At 40.0% G+C, this 18832-nt stretch overlaps 2 protein-coding genes across 2 annotated transcripts in view; both read right to left on the bottom strand.

The window, feature by feature from the left end:
* The window catches only part of LOC146453201 (uncharacterized), a 2672-nt gene extending 1650 nt beyond the window's left edge, over positions 1 to 1022 (bottom strand). Inside the window, exon 1 of the mRNA XM_085096904.1 lies at positions 386 to 1022. Coding sequence (XP_084953030.1) covers positions 386 to 689 — 304 coding nt within the window. The 5' untranslated portion in view covers positions 690 to 1022. The remainder of the gene's footprint in view (positions 1 to 385) is intronic.
* Positions 1023 to 1894: 872 nt separating this feature from the next.
* The window catches only part of LOC146453200 (uncharacterized), a 38136-nt gene continuing 21198 nt past the window's right edge, over positions 1895 to 18832 (bottom strand). The window contains exons 21-36 of the mRNA XM_085096853.1: positions 18711 to 18764; positions 18525 to 18596; positions 17967 to 18052; positions 16383 to 16478; positions 15318 to 15539; positions 14629 to 14659; positions 13755 to 14002; positions 12551 to 12908; positions 10492 to 11526; positions 8982 to 9197; positions 7198 to 7259; positions 6577 to 6623; positions 5686 to 5748; positions 4549 to 4670; positions 3664 to 3961; positions 1895 to 2582 (exon numbers count right to left, since the gene is read on the bottom strand). Coding sequence (XP_084952979.1) covers positions 2399 to 2582; positions 3664 to 3961; positions 4549 to 4670; positions 5686 to 5748; positions 6577 to 6623; positions 7198 to 7259; positions 8982 to 9197; positions 10492 to 11526; positions 12551 to 12908; positions 13755 to 14002; positions 14629 to 14659; positions 15318 to 15539; positions 16383 to 16478; positions 17967 to 18052; positions 18525 to 18596; positions 18711 to 18764 — 3194 coding nt within the window. The 3' untranslated portion in view covers positions 1895 to 2398. The remainder of the gene's footprint in view (positions 2583 to 3663; positions 3962 to 4548; positions 4671 to 5685; positions 5749 to 6576; positions 6624 to 7197; positions 7260 to 8981; positions 9198 to 10491; positions 11527 to 12550; positions 12909 to 13754; positions 14003 to 14628; positions 14660 to 15317; positions 15540 to 16382; positions 16479 to 17966; positions 18053 to 18524; positions 18597 to 18710; positions 18765 to 18832) is intronic.

Genomic DNA, 18832 nt, shown 5'->3' with positions numbered 1-18832 from the left:
GCTGTGATCTGTGTCTAAGAGATGAGGCACAATTTACTACAATTGGATGACATTTGGTATGACTGAAATCTTGGCCTATTTCAACGACAAAGAAACAAAAATATGAAAAGACGAATCAAAACAGAAACAAACAGACCTTTTTTTGTCAGTGTTTTGAAAGTGAGCGTGTGCGAATAACCCAACAAGTATCGCACATTTAACTTTGGTAAAAATCGCTTCCGGACGTTTGGTTCCACCACTTTGCCGCTAAAGACCCACTAAGCAGTTAAATACCTAGCTTGTCTAAAAGGGAGTTGCTTATCGTAACAACAGGGATTAAAACTTTGAATTATCAACTCACGAATCGCTGAATTCCTGGACTGGTCAGAAAATAAAATTTGCTTACCACGGTCAGGATTCTCAGCATAAACAGAGACATCTTTCGATATCAGCTTTTCAGGATGGGAACGGTGTGTTTCGTTGTTAAACTGGCACGTTTTATCGGCAAGGTTATAGTTCAAACTTTGACAATCTGGTCGAGTGTTACAGGCGCTGTAGCATGAAGCGAGTCGATCGGCGGTAAATGATTTAAACACGTGACCAACAAGGACGAAGCCATATTCAGAGCGCCGTGTGGGTTTACATCCTTGGCCGAATACTTGTAATGAAATTGACGACAACATGAAAGCAGCCTGAAAGAAAGATTTCATGTTTGACTTGCCTTTACAACAACGTTTTGTTTGCACCAAAACACGGGCTACCAACTCGAAAATAATTGTGCACCGATTAGCATTGTATGTTTTCAGTAAAGGTGGATAGTATCTCGTTTAATATGTAACAAAATGCTCTATTCTGATTGGCTTATCTCAAGGTTTTTGTAATAAATTGTACGCCTAATTGCAGAACACACAGTTTATGTGGGAAATTGCAGCTGCTATTAAACAATGGAACTGATTTTCTTTTTATGTATAGACTCTAGATTCTAATCTCTTAAGGTTCCGAAATTTTGAAATGCAGCTTTGGTCCTCAAATTTAATTATCCAATTGTCGAGCGCGTCATTTTTTTCAACACCATCGGACTACACTTTCTGAATTTAGCATTAATCATCGCCTTGCTAATCCCACAGACCAGCACCATTGTGTTGATAATGATAAGCAGGTTAACAAGTTTTGGCGATTAGTTCACAGTCCAAGAATATGGAAGCGTATGAGAGTTAAACAACACGAGTAACTAGCAAATAAAACAAACAAATACAAACTTCGCCAGTTATTGAGATAGTCTCTACTCACATAGTCCGCACAATAACTTTCAAGCAGACGAAAAGGCTATTTGCTAGTGCTTTTTGCTTTTGAGTTTAATTTTGTTAAATTTTTTTGTTATGGATTTCCAAAAAACTGAGCCTTTTAAATGCCATGTTTGTAGTGATGAGGACAACATTTACCGTTTCGTTTCGAAGCAGGTGAACAGGATTGTTAATTACTTGAATTTTCAAACTTACTTCTTAGTCATTATGCGTTGAGTTAGCAACCTCATAACTTTGGAATTACCCAAACCCTAACCAATACTTCAACGGCTTACCAAAATAATAACGAGTATATTATTTTAAAATGGAATAAAAAATATCAAGTAATCAACTTCCAAGCACACTGAATTATTAAACACCGCTAATCAAATAAATAATTAAGTACTAACTACAAAAACATTACACTAAAAAAAATTAAGGGAATTCTAATTTTACGAAATCGAAAAACCTTCCAAGCTCTTCTAATAATAATGCTATTTAACCAGGGAGCTCATGTCACCATGTTGTTATTCAGTGAGGCCTTGAAAAAAATATCAGAACAAATAAACCAAATCCAAAATGAAATTGTTCGAAACAAAGTTGAAAAAAAAAAAAAAAATGGCAACTTCGGCTTGAAATCAATCTTATTTTTTATTGATTTATAACAATATCTACACGTTGTAACTTTTCAAAGAATATTCACCCTTATTCATAGTGTAAAAATATTTTACAATTGTTAAATTATCTACATATTTATATTTTTACCCAGAAATTCATTCTTATTTGCAACAAATTTTAAATTATTGCAAGGCCTTGAAACGGGTACTTTTATAATACAAAAATACAGTATGTTTCCTTTATCCCAAGGTATGTATATCTGTGTTTCTCTAAAAAAATATATTTTCACTTACAACGCACTTTAAATATCCTATTTATCAAAAAATATCCAAAAGAACTTGAACATCAGAATCTCTTTGTACCATCCCAAGCCTCCCCAACACAAACTGGTATACTCGTTACAAATACCCGAAGTGAGAAACTTATGCAGTAAAAATCCAATATAATTACCATCAGATCGTTAAACAGTGAATGAGTTTGCTACTTATTGATTTACCACTGCAATGCTCCTTTACTATTTACATTTCAAAACTTGACCCTATTCGAACATTGCGATTTGAGAGAAGCCTGGGAATAGTCGCACTACTGTGACGTTTTTGTACACGTGACTTGGGAAACCGTAGCATCAGAAGGGTTTCTTCCATCGCGGTGGCCTGGACCTGAGATTGCTTCACATCTGGCTGTGCCACTAACACATAGCGACTAAAAGGGAAATTAACAGAAAAGATGAAGACCAATGATTTTACAACATACTTTATTGTTAAAGCTGTAAGGAAACACTGTAAGTAACCCTTAATTGAACGACAGAACTTTTACCATTTCATCCACAGGCTCGAAAGTTAATAGCCACCTTTTACAGACTAATAAAGAGCACCACAGAAAATTACTGTTCAACGTTGAATTGTATGATCAAACGTCATCCGTTCACGGTGATTACAAAGTGAGGGCCGAATTTCACAGACTAGTTAATAGCCACCTTTTACAGACTAATAAAGAGCACCACAGAAAAATTACTGTTCAACGTTGAATTGTATGATAAAACATCAGCCGTTCACGCTGATCACAAAGTGAGAGCCGAATTTTACAAACTAGTTAATAGCCACCTTTTACAGACTAATAAAGAGCACCACAGAAAATTACTGTTCAACGTTGAATTGTATGATCAAACGTCAGCCGTTCACGCTGATTACAAAGTGAGAGCTGAATTTTACAGACTAGTTAATAGCCACCTTTTACAGACTAATAAAGAGCACCACAGAAAATTACTGTTCAACGTTGAATTGTATGATCAAACGTCAGCCGCTCATGCTGATTACAAAGTGAGAGCCGAATTTTACAGACTACTAAGACCGAAAGCACGAAAGTAATGCTCGATAGCTTCCATTTGAATTGCCACACTTAAGGATTTCGTTCGCACAACCACCTTCAACGGCACAATAAACAGCACATCACACTTTCATTTCAATGGTTGAAGCTAAGAATTTCTTCCACATGCTTAATAAAACGATTCACTGTGTAAAGCACAATAAACAGTAGCATAGTAAAGTACTGCCCAGGAGCTTTCACTTGAATGGTCACACTATAGAATTTTGACCACGGAGGCAAAATTAGGGCCACCTTGTGTAGCGTAATAAATCAACCAAGGCAAGTACTGCTCTGTAGCTGTCATTTCAATGGTTGCACTTACTTTCATACCACGATGAAAAGATATAACTAACATGTACAGCTTAATAAACAGTACCACAGGTAAGACTGAATCCCTCAGCAATGTCTCTAAACTTACCTGCATTTGCTTGGGATTGAGGCTGACGGCGGAGGCTTGGGTAAGACGTTTGCAACATCAGACACGTGATGATCACCTGCCTTTAGGTTCATCAAGTTTCTAGCTACTGGATTCAGTCCCAGACCTCCAGATTGAGGGTTAAGTCTAAGGCGGTATGACCGCTCGTTTGTCAATTCCTGTTCCTTGAACAGCCTGCTTTGAAGCTGATCCTGAGGGGGGAGGGATGTGGCATTACGTACAGGGTTGAGGGGTGGTGGTGAGATGAACTCGATTACGCTCTCAGACTTGGATACTGATTCTGCAGAATAATATATGAATGGATATTGCTTTTTAAATCACGCTTAATAATGAAATGATGGAAATTATTAAAATTACACTACAAATCTTACGTAGGTGTTTTCGAAAACACAGCGGATCAGGAAAGCATTAAGGCTTAAACACATATGCATAGAAAAAATGTAAGTTTTTTTATCGGTAGTGGAGGGGAGCGTTTCCCTTTTAATTCCCAATAGTGACCAGTGACTAACTTCTCCTTACAATATCAACTTTTCTCTAAAATGCAAGTCATGCGAATTAAGCAAAATGATAATGTGGGGGGGGGGGGGGAGGGGGGGTTCTAGTGGTTATAGGGCGCCGGATTTGTAATCCAGAGGTCCCGGATTGAAGTCCCGTTCTGCCTACTTTGATTCATTTCACGATAGCCCCGTTTTCAAATCCAAGCCCACGCTTTGTAAAAAGCCAACTGGATTTGCCTCCCAGCAGTTGGGATTCTTAACAAATGTGATGTTCAATTTGTATATTTATTTCATTGATTTATAGCGTCCCCAATTAGCGCTACAGCACTGAATACTTAGACACTTTCTATTTTTTTTTTTATAAATATACCTTGCGCACATTCAAAGTGATTTGAATTTTTCCATCTTTCTTTCTGTTTGCACTCAAGCGCTTGCCTTCTTTCTGTGGCGGTTTTCTGTCGTGCCAAGCGTTGTTGCTTTAATCGATTGGCCCTGAAGAAAATGTGAAACATAGCAGCGTTGTAGAAGGTTATCACAAGGGATGATTTTAAGTAAATTGATCCAGTCTAATAGCAGTATGCCAACCCACGCTTTAGCACTCAGTAGATTTAAGCCTTAAAAATGATCTATTTTCCCTAAACCCTTATAACCTGCAGCTACATTGCTGTTAGGGCTAGGAACATTGTTCTGTACAGGTGCAGGTCACCCCCCATGCCTTCGCTTAAAGCGAAGGCCAGTTTCCTTGACAGAAGCTTTTTTCACTTGGGTGCGAGAGCCTGGGAAAGCCTTCTTACTCCTGTCTTTGGTAACATCCACACTGGCAGTAGTCAAGTTTTCATTGTAATCAACTCTCTGGTTTCAGGGATCATCAGTTCAATCGGCTGAACTTTTACTCCAATCCAAGCCTCGAACGTTTTTCGTCGCATCTGCTCAAGATTTATAAAATGCCCATGACTCATTCATTCATACTACAACTATACCATAACTCAAGGACACAACTTTAGAGCTTTAAGGCTTCATATTTAGGAATACATCCCAGCCGGGGCCATTCAAAGTTAATTCAATGCAATGCAGTACAATACACTTGAGAATGATGTATTATTCAAACAAGCTACACGGGCATTTCGGAACAAAAATCCGAGTGCTCCTATCAGGAGTTGAAGCTAAGACCTTTCGATTACTAGTAATCGGACTGCTACTAGTACTAGTGTCACTTACTTGAATAATACACCATTCTCATTTATTCACCAGGGTTAAAATATTTCATCACATTTATTCCATTACAATACACTTGTTTCAGTATTAAAAGTGTTGAATTACAAATTGCTAATAAACAAATCGACGGCAGTTTTCTGTGGTCTACACTCTTACAGACCATAAAATGACGTCATAAAATAACATGGAAAAAGTACGAGCGGTATTGGCTTTATTTTCTGTTGTCTGCTCTTATGGACAACAGCTACGAGCCATGTATGATATGTACGTTAACTGCAATCCGTTCTCTCACCTTTCCAACACCTTAGTTTGCCAGTTTCCGCCATAGTCGCTTGTGTCTAAGACAGGAATTTCCCTAACAAAAGTCAAATCTCGTGAGCACAACACCACATCTGCCGACTTATGGAAACGGAAAATGTGCACGGGCAAATATCCCTGCACATATTCCTGCCAGATGCAAGGATGAGTACAAGATTGCACACAAGTACGAACTTCAAATTTCAAATCAGTCAGACCCTAAATAGCCTCTGGCCTCCTATACAGAGGTTATTTCGCTCGTGGCGTCACGCCCTTCCTCCCACCCCTATCCCCACAAAGAACATTGCGTGACATGTCGAGCCAAAGAAAGCCTGTGTGGAGGCTATTTAGCCTCCACGCAGTCTATTTTTTGGGGAGTCGCATTCCCCTCCCGGGGAGGATGGCAATACGGCTCCCTAGTAACGACCGCTGATAACGACTGCGTGCTGGCTTGTCCTTGAACTCTCGCTCTATCCCGTTGTTACAGAGAGTCGAGCTCTAGAAACAATATTGGTGTGACAAGTGATTATCAAGAGCACGCTAGTTGAATAATCGTAGTCATACTCAGTCTCGTAGTTGAAAGCTAGTCTAAACTTCCCTTTGCTCATATACGCCGTCAGTTCCTCATTTGAACAGTCCACGTTTTCAAAAAAAAATAATAATAATAAGAAAGTTGTATTTTTCTTCGCTTTCTTGCTTTCGTTTATTTTCCTTCTTTTTATTCTGTGGTTGGGTATGGCCTAAACAACTATTCCACGAGAACTCCTCGCAATGAACTCACAGCCAGCTCGGTGCTGTATCCCTCGTGGGCTGTGAGTTCATCTCATACTCGATTGTATGGAATAACTGGTAAGTATTCTAGTGCTCAGTATCAATAATTTCGTACCTTTCATTTCTGTATGACTCTCTTGAAACAATATCTTTCATGTAGTCCTGCAATGATAAACAGTGCAACAAGAAATCTTTATTCGCCTCCACTGAAAACGTTTTTAGCTCAGTTGGTAGAGTAGACCACCGGCCAAACTGGGTTAATTCTACCCAGGGTCTATTCTAGAAATGGGCTTCTGGGGGCCGGTACCTGCTTTCAAGAAATTTCAACTTCTCATGCGTAACTTTAATGGCGGGTTGCATTTGCAGCATAAGTGCTTCAGGTTTGTAAAGCTTCAAAACCCTTTACTGCAAAGATCATGATCAAAGGAGGTCTCCTTGAGGTCTCCTCGCCATTACCTTGACTTGTAAATTGAATGATTTCTTCGTTAAGTAAGGCAAATAAATGAGGATGATGATGATGAGGATGACGATGATGATGATGACGATGATGATGATGATGATAATGATGATGATGATGATGATGATGATGATGATGATGATGATGATGATGATGATGAATGCAATGAGAAGGACTGATTACTTGGCAAAAAAGTAAATGACGATATGGGCTTTAAGTTTCCATGCAGCTTAAGCAAAGTTTTACGGCAAAAGTTGACAATACAAAGGTGTTCCTTACCTCGCCTGCTTCATGTAAACCAATGCTTGAGCGCATGTCCCGATAAGCATCCATGAAATCCTCTTCAGAAAAAAAAAAGCAAACATACAAAACAAAAAAATAAAACATGAGATACAGTCGAACAAAGACACACAGCATTGGCGACCACTGTTTGTAACTGAAACCGGATGCAATGTTAAACAAGATGCCTATACTGGCATTTACGCGTGATGCTGATTCATTTATTCCAATTGTATGCTTCGCAGATTGATAAAACTATCCTTGCTAATGGAATAGTTTGAGTCACGATGATCGCGTGATGTTGTTTCCCTTGCAGTTGTACTAGAAGTGATTACGATAAAATGACCTCTTCTCAGTCTCATCGTGGTTCTACAACTGCCAAACAAAGCATGATTCCTTCGCCAGGAACTCTCCAATTACTACCGTGTTAAATGTCGAGTGCTTCTTAGAGGTTATTCTTTCGATTTACCGCTTTTACCACGGAAAGTGCCATGTCACGCATCAGTGACCTCGTAAACAAAATTATGCAAATTTCTGGTGAAATGAACATTTATGGTGCAATCCAACCTGACTTGCACGTGATTCGAGGTTGCAGCCAATAAAAATCACACAATTTTTCGGGACGGGCACGGGATACGGGAAAGTTAAAAAAACAAGGCAATTTTTGACTCCCAAGAACACGAAAGGAATGCGCTACCGAATTTAAGACGCTGGCTGACTACGTCATCCTGCGTAATAAGTACGCACGAATTTTAGAGAACACAACGTAAGTACTGCAAAACGAAAACCTGCCATCGAAATGTAACTGCTACAATATGGACGAAAAGCAAGTTTGCCGATTGTAAGTTGATAAAGACCCCGCATGACACAGGGCGTATCATGATGAATTATTTGGACTGCAAGGAAGTATTAACGTTTAGGGCCACGCGTTCACGAAAAATGCAGTCCAAAAACCGCATTACTAATCTCCCCTGAAGGGATGCTATTGCAAGGTTTATTCGGCATTCTTCCACGACCTCTAGGCGGGAACAGGGCATTTCCGAGTTGCTTTGTACCTCATTATGAATGCGAGGCTAAGTGCAAAGTTTTTCTAAGAAAAATTAGTTTCATTCATATGCAAGCTAAAGGATTTTTCATATGAAAAGCTTTGCACTTAGCCTTGTTTCATAATGAGGTTCTGTTTAACTCCCCACTATTTGATGTTATTACTAGTTTGATGGGATGCGATAGCAGCGATTAGAAAACATAGATAGCGCTATTATTCCTGTGAAGTCAACGTTTTCAAGGTAAACCCGAGGAAACAAGCGTCGCAACCGCGAGGAACGTACGAGTATTCCCTCTGTGGTTCATATTTGCGTTACTTAAACCGTGACCGCGGACAGGCAGCTCCAGCAGCTTTATAAACTAGGCAGTAGTGGGTTAGTACCCTTTAGCATTATCATTTCCTTGCTTCCTGTTGCGCCTTTGAATTTGAAAGAGATTGTAAACCTGTAAATGGTTTGAACCCAGGAGTCACGACATAAGGACGTAAATTATGATCATCCGGGTGATTGTAATTCTGAGAAAGACTGTTTGAGGTGACATTGACTGAAGTTTCGACAACCTGAGCGGAAGTCAAATTCACAGTCAAGTAAATTGTGGAACGTCAGTGCATGGCATAAATGTCTGGTTGTTGACCTGATTGGTCAACGAAGTCGAGATGTTATTGGTCGTTTGTCAGTAAGCCGTGATGTTATTGGCTGCGAAGACTGTAAGGTGATTGGTGCACCAATCACTTTACTAACCATCGTCATCCGATGACGCGTGCTTCCATGTGTTCACTCTGACTGGTGGAGCACTTTTATGACCATGTGATCGTTGTCTGGGTGTTTTATTGGTTGATGTTGCATTGTCATACGGAAACAATGAAAATTCTTCTTTGCTCGTTGCATTACTACGTACGGTGTCAGCCGTTCTTGGCCTTTCTTGGGTATCTCTGGTATTCAGGTAGAGAGTGCTTCCTACGAAAATGGAAAAAAAAAGTTTAACAAAAAACATGAGGTATGACTGTATTAAATTTGTTTCTCTCTCCATTTGCTTTAGGAGTCAGAATTTAACTGTGCTTAAGAGAACTGGTCATAACAAGTTTATTAGAAATGGACCCACTTTGTCTGGAGTAGGGGGTTATCGAGGACACCACCCATCTCATAAACAATACCGACAAAATTTTATTGCATTTAAAATTTGAGTTGACACAGAGATATTTAGCTACCAAGACTCAGCATTACTAGATGAACAACAAAAGTGAGGTTTGAATCTGGCTCCAGTTGTTCAAAGTGCGGATAACTTGATCCACTGGATAGGTCGGTATCCGGCAGATAAAATGTATGTAAGATTTCCCGATAGTCCTATAATTTGTGGACAGGGTAAAAGCATATATCAAATTTAAGTATGGGATTGTGTGGAAAACTTGCCTAAAGCGCTAGGTGGAGTATATTTGCTCCACCGGATTGTGACTTATCCAGTGGATAAAGTTACCGCTCTTTGAACAACTGGGGCCTGATTGTCATTTTTTACTGCTGGGTAGAGGGGTGGTGACTATGCAATAAAGACACCATCTTTTGAGGTTGAGGAAGGGGAGGGGGACGCAGGGTGTTGGAAGCAGAGACCACCATCTGTTTTGTGGTTGGTGGTCCCTTTTAAAGTAGTGTAGTTTTGAAAGCTTTCCTAACTTGCCCCGGTACTCAATCTTGTTCTACGACTCCACATTTTACTCATCCATCGGAAGGGCTAAGGGTCAACCCGCATGCGCAAGGAAACCTGAAAGCAGAATAGGGTGTCCGCTTTGCTCTCGTTAATGAATTAATGAATTGGTCGTTCTTGAAGTGAAATTTGAATTCTTATTTTTTGCAACCGCTGCAGCAATGTGTCTAGTAAAGGCTAAAATCGTTGCTGGTATCTTACACTGTGCAATTTCTTGTGTGCCACCAGACAAACTACAAGAAATCTTAAATAGTGCAATAAAACTTGCAACGAATGAAGCCGTTGCTTGACTAGTCGCTGTCGCAGTTGTAGAAAATAGAAATCAATTCTCAACTCTACATTCTGTAACGGCTCTTTATCTTGCCTCGCAAAGAGTTCGTCAGTTGCAAGGAAAGAACAATGTAAAAAGTTTTGACCCACAAAGCCGGTGTTGCTGGGAAAGCAACATCTTAGTAACTTCCCTCTTCTGCAATTAAGAATCAGTTCAAATTGTTATTAAAACCTCTCCAGTAGCGTGTGGGTGTGACGTGCACATATTAACGCCAGACCCACCTGCTTCTTTTCTTGAAGCCTTTGATTTCACATCACTCGGAGAGCTATTTGGCCGAGTTGGTTTCGGTGGAAAAAGGACTTCTCGGTCCGCTTTCTTGAGGGCCCCTATGCACCACCGCATAAGAGAACTTTCGCTTTTCCTGACACTTGGGGGCCTTGATGAGCCAGCAGATTCCCTGCCGTCCGCAGGGTAATTCAAATCCATGTTATCCATAAGCCGTGCAAAATCATCGTCATTGAGTTCAAAATCGTCCATGCTCTGTTCTTCTGTCCCTAAGCCGGAAATCCCCGTGGTGCCTTGCTTCTGCCGCAAGCGTCCATGTCTTTTCGCCGCCTTGGCCTCGTTTTCACGCCTGCTCCGGGCAAGTGCAAATATGGTCAGCGGGGATACTCCCACGGAACTCTTAGACATTTTATTGAACAAATCGCCAGGTCTGTTACTATCGTAAATCGGCACCACTGTCTCTTTAAACACCACTCCGGCGTTTTGCGATCTAAAACTGGGCGAGTCCCTACCAGATGCATAAAAAGTAGGCGGTTGCCTGGGATTTCGAGCTGGCCTTAAACCATCAGTTCCGGGAGGGGTGAATCTTACAATTTTTTGCCCGCCTTCACTTCTCCTGCTTCGAAAAGAAGATGCTAAATCCATCTCAGCCGGAGCAGCCACGTAGTCGTCGATTCCCTCGAACTCATCTTCTTCGTCAAAGTCGTCAAGTATCTCAGCCGCATCCGGGACTTCATCAGCTGGGCACTGCAGTAGCTCTCCTGTATCAGGATCTACATATGTTACTAAAGGCGCTTCGGCGTGTTCTGGCGCGGAACGCTTCCCTGACGTTTCTTTCTCCTGTGTTTGCGGTGTTTCTCCACCACGAGTCTCGTCGTTGACGTCATCTGCTTTGTTTTGAGTCTCAGACTGATTTTCGTCCCCAGCCTCCCCGGACGAAATCTTTCCGCCCGATTGAACCTTAGCTACGTTCGCGTCAGCGGTTTTTGGAGATGCCTGAGAAGGACTTTTCTCATGTGGTTCCCGTAAATCTATGGATTAAGAAAAAAAAGTAAAGTAGTTCTTACATGAACCTTTTGCATTTCATCTCGAGCACAGTTTTTTTTTGTCGTGCCAGTCGCTACCTCAAACAGAAACTCGTTTCCGTTCGATATTGTTTCTTTACAGCAACTTACTACTGACTGTCTCGAACTTTCTCTATCTCGAACGAATTTCTGCTTCCCCTAAGTACTATTGCGCATGAGTATATGAGACGGATTGGAGAAGGTAAGGCATGAGACAAACAAGAAAGAAACTTGGCATTTGACATTGCGGTTAATTAGAGCAGCACAAAAAAAAAAAAAAAAATGGAGAATTCGATCAGGTTAAATTTCAAACAAGTGAACATGGAAACTTTCACCATTATGACACTAGCAGTACCTTTGCCAAGTGACTGAAGACAGATAATGAGATATGTCGGCACGTTTCACGACATCTCTCTTATAACGTAACAAAATGTCTGCTTTTAGTCGCCAAGACAGACGTTACGTCAAGTTATAACATTGGCCATTGACCAAGCTAATTTTGTCAGTCGCACACGATAGGCAGGGACAGAATCTGAATGTCGAGTTTAAAACAAAAAAGTCTGCAGTCTGAGTATGCGACTAATAGAGTGTTTTCATGGCGATCATGTTGGATGAGCCAAACATTATAGTGTTTTCACATGATGTCACGGCGGCCATGTTGGTGTCCCAAAACAAAGAAATGGCGGCCATGTTGGTGTCCCAAACTAAACCTCTGGGAATTGAACTCTCTTTTTATGCAAAATTTTTCTTTTGTTTCAGTAAATCAATATGGCCGATAATCACGTGAATGAAAACGCTCTATAAAAGAAATTTGCATAAAAATAAAAATTTATTTCCCATAGGAAAATCATTTTATTGTTTCGCTCCTCCAATAAGGCGGCCTTGAACACACCCTATTAGAACTGAAGGTTACCTCTAAAAAAGAAATGAGACTATTGTCGCCTTTGACATTAGGTTAATACATTAACCTAAAAACTTTATACCAACAAACCTTTAACTGTTTCTGTACCAGCCACCCTCTTTTCGTTTTTTATTGACTGCGGAGATTCCTGCTCTGCAGTAGTTGCACTGGTTCCTGAAGCTTGCCGCGCGCCAACTGTCTCCAGTCGTCCCTGAGGCTTTTGCCCTTGCGGCATATTTACAACACTTGGCTTTCTAAACGAAACGTCGTCTTCTTCGCTTTCCTTTACAGCGTGTTCTTCGGTTTTGTCTTCTGAAGTCTTTCCACTCTCATTTTTGTTTTCAGTTTTGGTACCTTCTTTGTTATCTGTCTCTTTCGTGGCTTCCTCTTCGCCATTTTCTTTTGGTTTCTTCGTTTTCTTTACCACTGCCCGTGGGATACGCCTTGGCTATGGATGTAAAATCACATTTACGAAAGTGAGACAGACTGCAAAACAGTCAAAGCATTCTTGCGCGGGCAGCTAGCGTGTGAGAATCCATGCTCCCGGAGCTCCTCGCAGCCCTCTTGCGTTCGTCAATTCGACCCTTTCCTATGTGAATTTTAAGGGTAGAAACGCCTATTTGGAAGTATAGCGACCAGTTATGTAAGATAAGACAGTGCCTAGGCTAGCATACAATGTATGAGCGGGAGCTCCCCGTAAGCTTGCTTTAGTATATGGAAACAGAAAGACAAAAACCGCCAATAACGATCGATGACCAAAATTTTTGTTGAAACAAGGTAGTAAAAATACAAAAATGATTACGACACTTTTTGAGTTTGCCAATCATGTTCATTGATTTCTCATTGTGCATTCATTCTCTTGTTGAAATTCATAATGATGCTACCAACATGGAAACATTGTATCACGATTTTAGTTTTTTGGACGTTTACCAAAGGAGATGGAAGTAATTAAATATCAACTGAAAGAGAAAGTCAAAATATCTATATTGTTATCTCCTTCGCAAAAGTTGCTTCACAAAAATACAAACTTTTGCATTTTTTTTTTTTTTTTTTTTGAGGTGCAGGGATAGATCCACGTTGGCATGAAAGTTCCAGTAAACCTGCACTATTCAAAAGCTCTTTTTTCATGGAACCCTGATAACCTGCAGCTGCATTGTATTTTAGGGTTGGGAGCATTGTTGTTGTTCATTCTTTTGTCCTCTCGAGAAACCATGTAAGACGTTGCAAATGGCGCAGGTCGCCACGCGAAAGTTCACATTGTCATCCATAAATAATTAATTTACTGTACGCTCACCTTGAAAACCTTTGGCTCAGGTTTTTGTACTACCATTCTCCTTGCAACAGGGGCCGCATATCCGGGACCTCCATAGCCCGACCGCAGGGCCCTGGAGTCAATAGATACATTACCCATCCTGCCTCCTTCTCTTCGAAAGCTGGGAATAACGGAAACTTTCTTCTTTCCTTCTTTCTTAAGGGCATCAGCGCACTGGCCACAAGAAGGATCGTCTTCTTTCTGTTCTTCATCCTTGGCGTTTTCATCATCTAAGAGAAAGTTTTCGAAGAAATACACAGCTCTTTCTTTGAGGCTTTGTCGAAGGGTGAATTGGGTTTGTCAACGGCATTATTCATAAATTTTAAGAAAGTTTTGATTCACAATACAATTGTAAAACGCAGTTAATGGAACGTGGCGCTCTCGGCCCCGTAATAAAGTAAACGAATATTTAAACAGGATAAACCCATCAGTACAAACAGTACTGTTATCAAAGGGGTCCTGTTAAAACTAAAAATGTAAAGTGTGCAAGCAGAAAATACAGCGGTAGAAAGCGATACTATAAAAATCATCTCTAAGTGCTGTACTTTAGACCTAACACGGTATCAATGTTGTGTTTATCAATGGTCACACTGTAATATGTTGCGACATTGTCTCGAGACAAATTAGTTGTCCTTTTCTGTATGGCTAAACTAGTGAATGCTGCATTGACGTCTCCTTTGCTATGATGTAAAATTCTATCGTAAGCATAGTACAACCCTGGCCACTGGCCCAGATCTTGAACGCTGTCTAGCCATAAATGTGTGATAGAAGGTTCTAAGTCACACTTGGTTACGATGTCGATTTATTCACTGCCTAAAACGAAACAAAACTAAAGCAAAGGAGAACAGATACGTACCTTCACTCGGTTCCTCTTCAGACTCTTCTTCCTAAAATATAAAATAAATAAAGCTTTACAGAAACTAATTTAACACGACTACTAGATAAGCTGACCGTTATAAGGTTTCTTAAACGAAACAATGATTCATGAAAGAGAGGACAAAGGTCATCACTGACGCGAAGGAGGTAAACTCTTGCTTTGAATTTGCTCCAAGAATTCTTAATGCTTTTACAAGCTATATCGAACACTGGAACGGTGTTTCATCCCAATCCCAAACACTTCGAAGTTGGTTAAAAAATAATAACAACAAAATTTGTAATACTTATAATAAATAACACACTTCACTACGCCTCGTTTTATTTTCTGTTTTTTGTTTATCTTTGTCGCGATGTCTTGCCTGTGATAACAATGTGAAAACGCCTGGTTATTTAAAAATAGACGCGAAAGACGAAATAGACATGTACTAATTGCCAATCTCCGTTTAGATGAACGCATACAAACAAAAGCTTTTCAGGGAGGTTTTCTTTTGGTACATGCAGTAGTAGTGGTGGTGGTGGTGGTGGTGGTGGTCGTCGTCGTCGTCGTCGTCGTCGTCGTCGTCGTCGTCGTCGTCGTCGTCGTCGTCGTCGTCGTCGTCGTCGTAGTAGTAGTAGTAGTAGTAGTAGTAGTAGTAGTAGTAGTAGTAGTAGTAGTAGAAGAAGCCTTACCGGGGGAGGGGTGAAGGGTGGTGTTGGTTCTGGTGGTGGAGTTCTTGGTGGCGAGGAAACAGGTGAATCACCAAATTCAGGAAGTTCCCACAGTTCCGTGCTCGCTCTGCGCTCAGACATAGCCACCGAGCTAATCAAGGATAATCTCCTAGGGGTGGTGGACGGGGAGTCGTAAATTTCCGTTGGGGCGAGAGAGAGGCTGTCCGACATTAAGCTGATTGACTAAAAATGGAAGAAAAGAATTATAGATGAGTACACAATTGAGGCTCAGAAGAACTGGAGGAGACTCGTGGAAGGTAGGCCATAAAATTAGGTTCTTGTGACAAACAAGATAGCCTAGCTCCCTTGATTCTCCTGAAGCATCCGAACTAGTAATCGGAGCGTCTTACGTTCGACTTCTAATAGGAGCATTTGGATTTCCTTTTTCCGAGTATGCCTGTGTCACTCACTGAAGAATACATCATTCTCATTTATTCACCAGGCTTAAAATATTCCATCACATTTATTCCATTGCACATACAGTCATTTCAACTAACGTAGTCGGGTTCAAAGCATGAAGCTAAAAGACAAGACCAAAAGTTTACGTGGGATTTTTATGAATAAATTCATCAAAATCAGTCATGCCTGGAGAAAACAATAGGTTGTAATTAGCAGTACAATGACCTGCACGTGCAGGGATGATTTTGATGAAATTATTCACAAAAAATAATCCCACAAAACATTGCGGTCTTGTCTTTTAGCTTTATTTTCATCCGACAACGTTAATTGAAATAGCTGTATGCCACAAACTGATATTCCAATCCTAGCAGTATGCAGGATGTTTGTCCCATGAACCTAACTTAATGTCCTTAGTTCCCATGAGTCTCCTGTAGCTCAGTGGTATAGCATCCGAACTAGAAATCGGAAGGTCTTTAGTAGGTTTGACTCCTGATAGGAGCATTCGGATTTGCCTTTTTCAGAGTATGCCTGTGTCACTCACTGAATAATACATCATTCTCAATGTTTTTTCTTTTTTTCTTTTCTTTTTTCTTATATAAGTATATAATGTTTGAAATCACCGCTCACCTCTTCCTCTTCTTGTTGGTTTTGTTGTTCAAGATCTGGGGGAGGTCTTCCTTCCATGAACCACGACGTCTTTAACTGCAAATTTGGAAATGGTACCTGGAAAGGACCCCAATGACATTAGCCAGACGAAAAACAAACATGGGCTAAGTGGAGTGCTACAAATGAGTGTGTAGCTTTACACGAACGAGGAACTTATGACAGTTCAAACTCCGGAAAGAAAATGAGAATTGATGGGAGAGCAGGAGAGAGTACATGAAAGTTTAAGAGCACATTAGAGTTAATCGGAGCGCGGGGGATATGGCGAGCAGAGTTTAAACTCGCCGAGCCTTAAACTTAAGCAGATTCTAACTCGAAAGGAGCAGCAATTGAAATCCCGTAATGTAAAAATAAAATACTTTACGTAATTGGACACAACAGCTACGAAACAGACTCTCAAACTAATTTTTTAAAGTGTTCAGACATTCAGAAGCATGTCGTGGGTTAAATGATATAACTAAAAAAGAAACTTTCTTTACGTTTCTCAGACGCATTAACTATTCATTTACTGCGAACAAAGCACATCTCTAATAAGCGAGCGAAGGTGAGTGCACAAGAACTCAATTTGCACACATTTTGGCGATTACGTTTTTTTTGTTATCAGATAATCTATTTAGTTAATGGATCTACAACTTGTCAAAGTCTTCCGTCAAATTCATACTTTCTTCAATTGTGTCCCAAACAATCTATTAAGCGTCTCGTTGGTTCGATAAAACACGGGGCTCCTGCCCCCATTTTAGCACGCCGAGAAGACAGAGCTAGGGTGTTAATTGGACACAAGTAACAGCTGATTCCAAAGTAAGAATGATATAAATCCTCAAATTCAATGTAAAAATCAAGGCCTAATAACAGTGGTGGTAAACGTGAATTACTACGTCTGATTTACAAATGTAAAGGTTAAAATGGTTAAAAAAAAATTAAAATAAAAATAAAAATAAAAAAACGGAAGAAAGGATATAGTTTTTAAAAACATAAATTTACAAAAATGAACGATTGCAATCATAATCGCTAGCAGAGCATTTCTTTCACTTACATCTTAATGTAATTTAAACGCGATTTTTCCAAATGGCATGCTTTGTACCCAAAACTCACAATGCTTATGTTAAAGAAAGTGAAACACTTGTAGATCATTGTAATTAGCCCGAAAAGTGTTTTTCAAAAAGAACCTGTGGATGCAGTGTTTTTGTCAGTCAAAGAATAACTAAAATTGCAATGGTTCATTCGCACGAAGCCTCAGTTTCAAAATGAGGTTCAAAGCAACTCGGAAATGGTCTACATTTGTATTACCGAACGATAAATACCTTAGTTGAATTGTAAACAATGTAGTATGTACTGTCTGTAGAGTGTTTTTGTAAACGAAAAGCGAAGAGAATATTAAAAATTAAAAAACAAAACTCGTTTCAATGACAAAAAATACCTCGCGAGCGAAATAGAGGAGAGTACCGGGAGGGCAATATCAAATTTATCCAGAGTTTGAGCGTCCAATCAGGGCGCGCGAAAAACACTATCCACTGATTGGGTATCAAATCGTTTACAAACATCATTTACCAAGTAGTTTTCCATGTTAGTGGGGTCTGGCTGAAGAATCTTCTTGCTTTCAAATCTCACAGACGGGTCCTCATAGATATCTGATTCTGCGAAAGAAAAAAAAGGTAAAATATATCGATAACATACATAACGTCAGTTTATTAAAAACTGGATCATTGTATAATGCAATCCCAGGGATGTGATTGGCTTAGTTAGCGGCAATGGTTTTATGAGCCATTATACCATGGCCGAGAAAAAGCGACCAATACAATTAATTGTCTTGTGGTTGTTCTTGCAAGGCGAAATCAGCAAGATCTAGCAATATTTCCTTCTTGTTTTTAATGAAACAGTTATTCCCACCAGTCCAGTTCTGTTACTGGATAGTTCAGCCACATTGTACAAGTTGAACGAATTGGAATTATCGCGAAGTAGTACAAGCAAAGCGAATTTATATTTTCAAGTGACGTTTTCTTCGGCGCTGTCGTTGTGGATTTTGGAGTCTCTTCTTACGCTCGTTCTACGGCGTTCTGAGGCACACTACTAAGATCTGAATACGAAGTAGACAAGGAATTGTCTTACCTGTTTCAAATGCCTCGTCTTCGAGAGGATCACTTCCAAAGACAGACGGCAATCCATCCTTCACAGGGTAAACTACAGGAAGAGAAGCGAAACCGTTGACAAAGTCTGTTTTCGTTTGAATCCGCTGTGAAAATATCTGGCGATTTTCTACATTTCACAGTTAGATGTCACGTGTTTGCTATTTACCTTTCTCGTTCGGAATTATGAAAATGTGCTGTTTAAATCCGATGAGAATGTCCCCTGAAAACAAAATCACAGCAAAGATTTTGTTAAATTAACTAGTCATATCAGCTTCCTTGGCACGATAC

This window comes from Pavona decussata, unplaced genomic scaffold (assembly GCF_977016875.1).
Source record: "Pavona decussata unplaced genomic scaffold, jaPavDecu1.1 SCAFFOLD_344, whole genome shotgun sequence".
Taxonomy (NCBI): Eukaryota; Metazoa; Cnidaria; class Anthozoa; order Scleractinia; family Agariciidae; genus Pavona; species Pavona decussata.
This window is presented reverse-complemented; position numbering and strand designations above follow the sequence as displayed.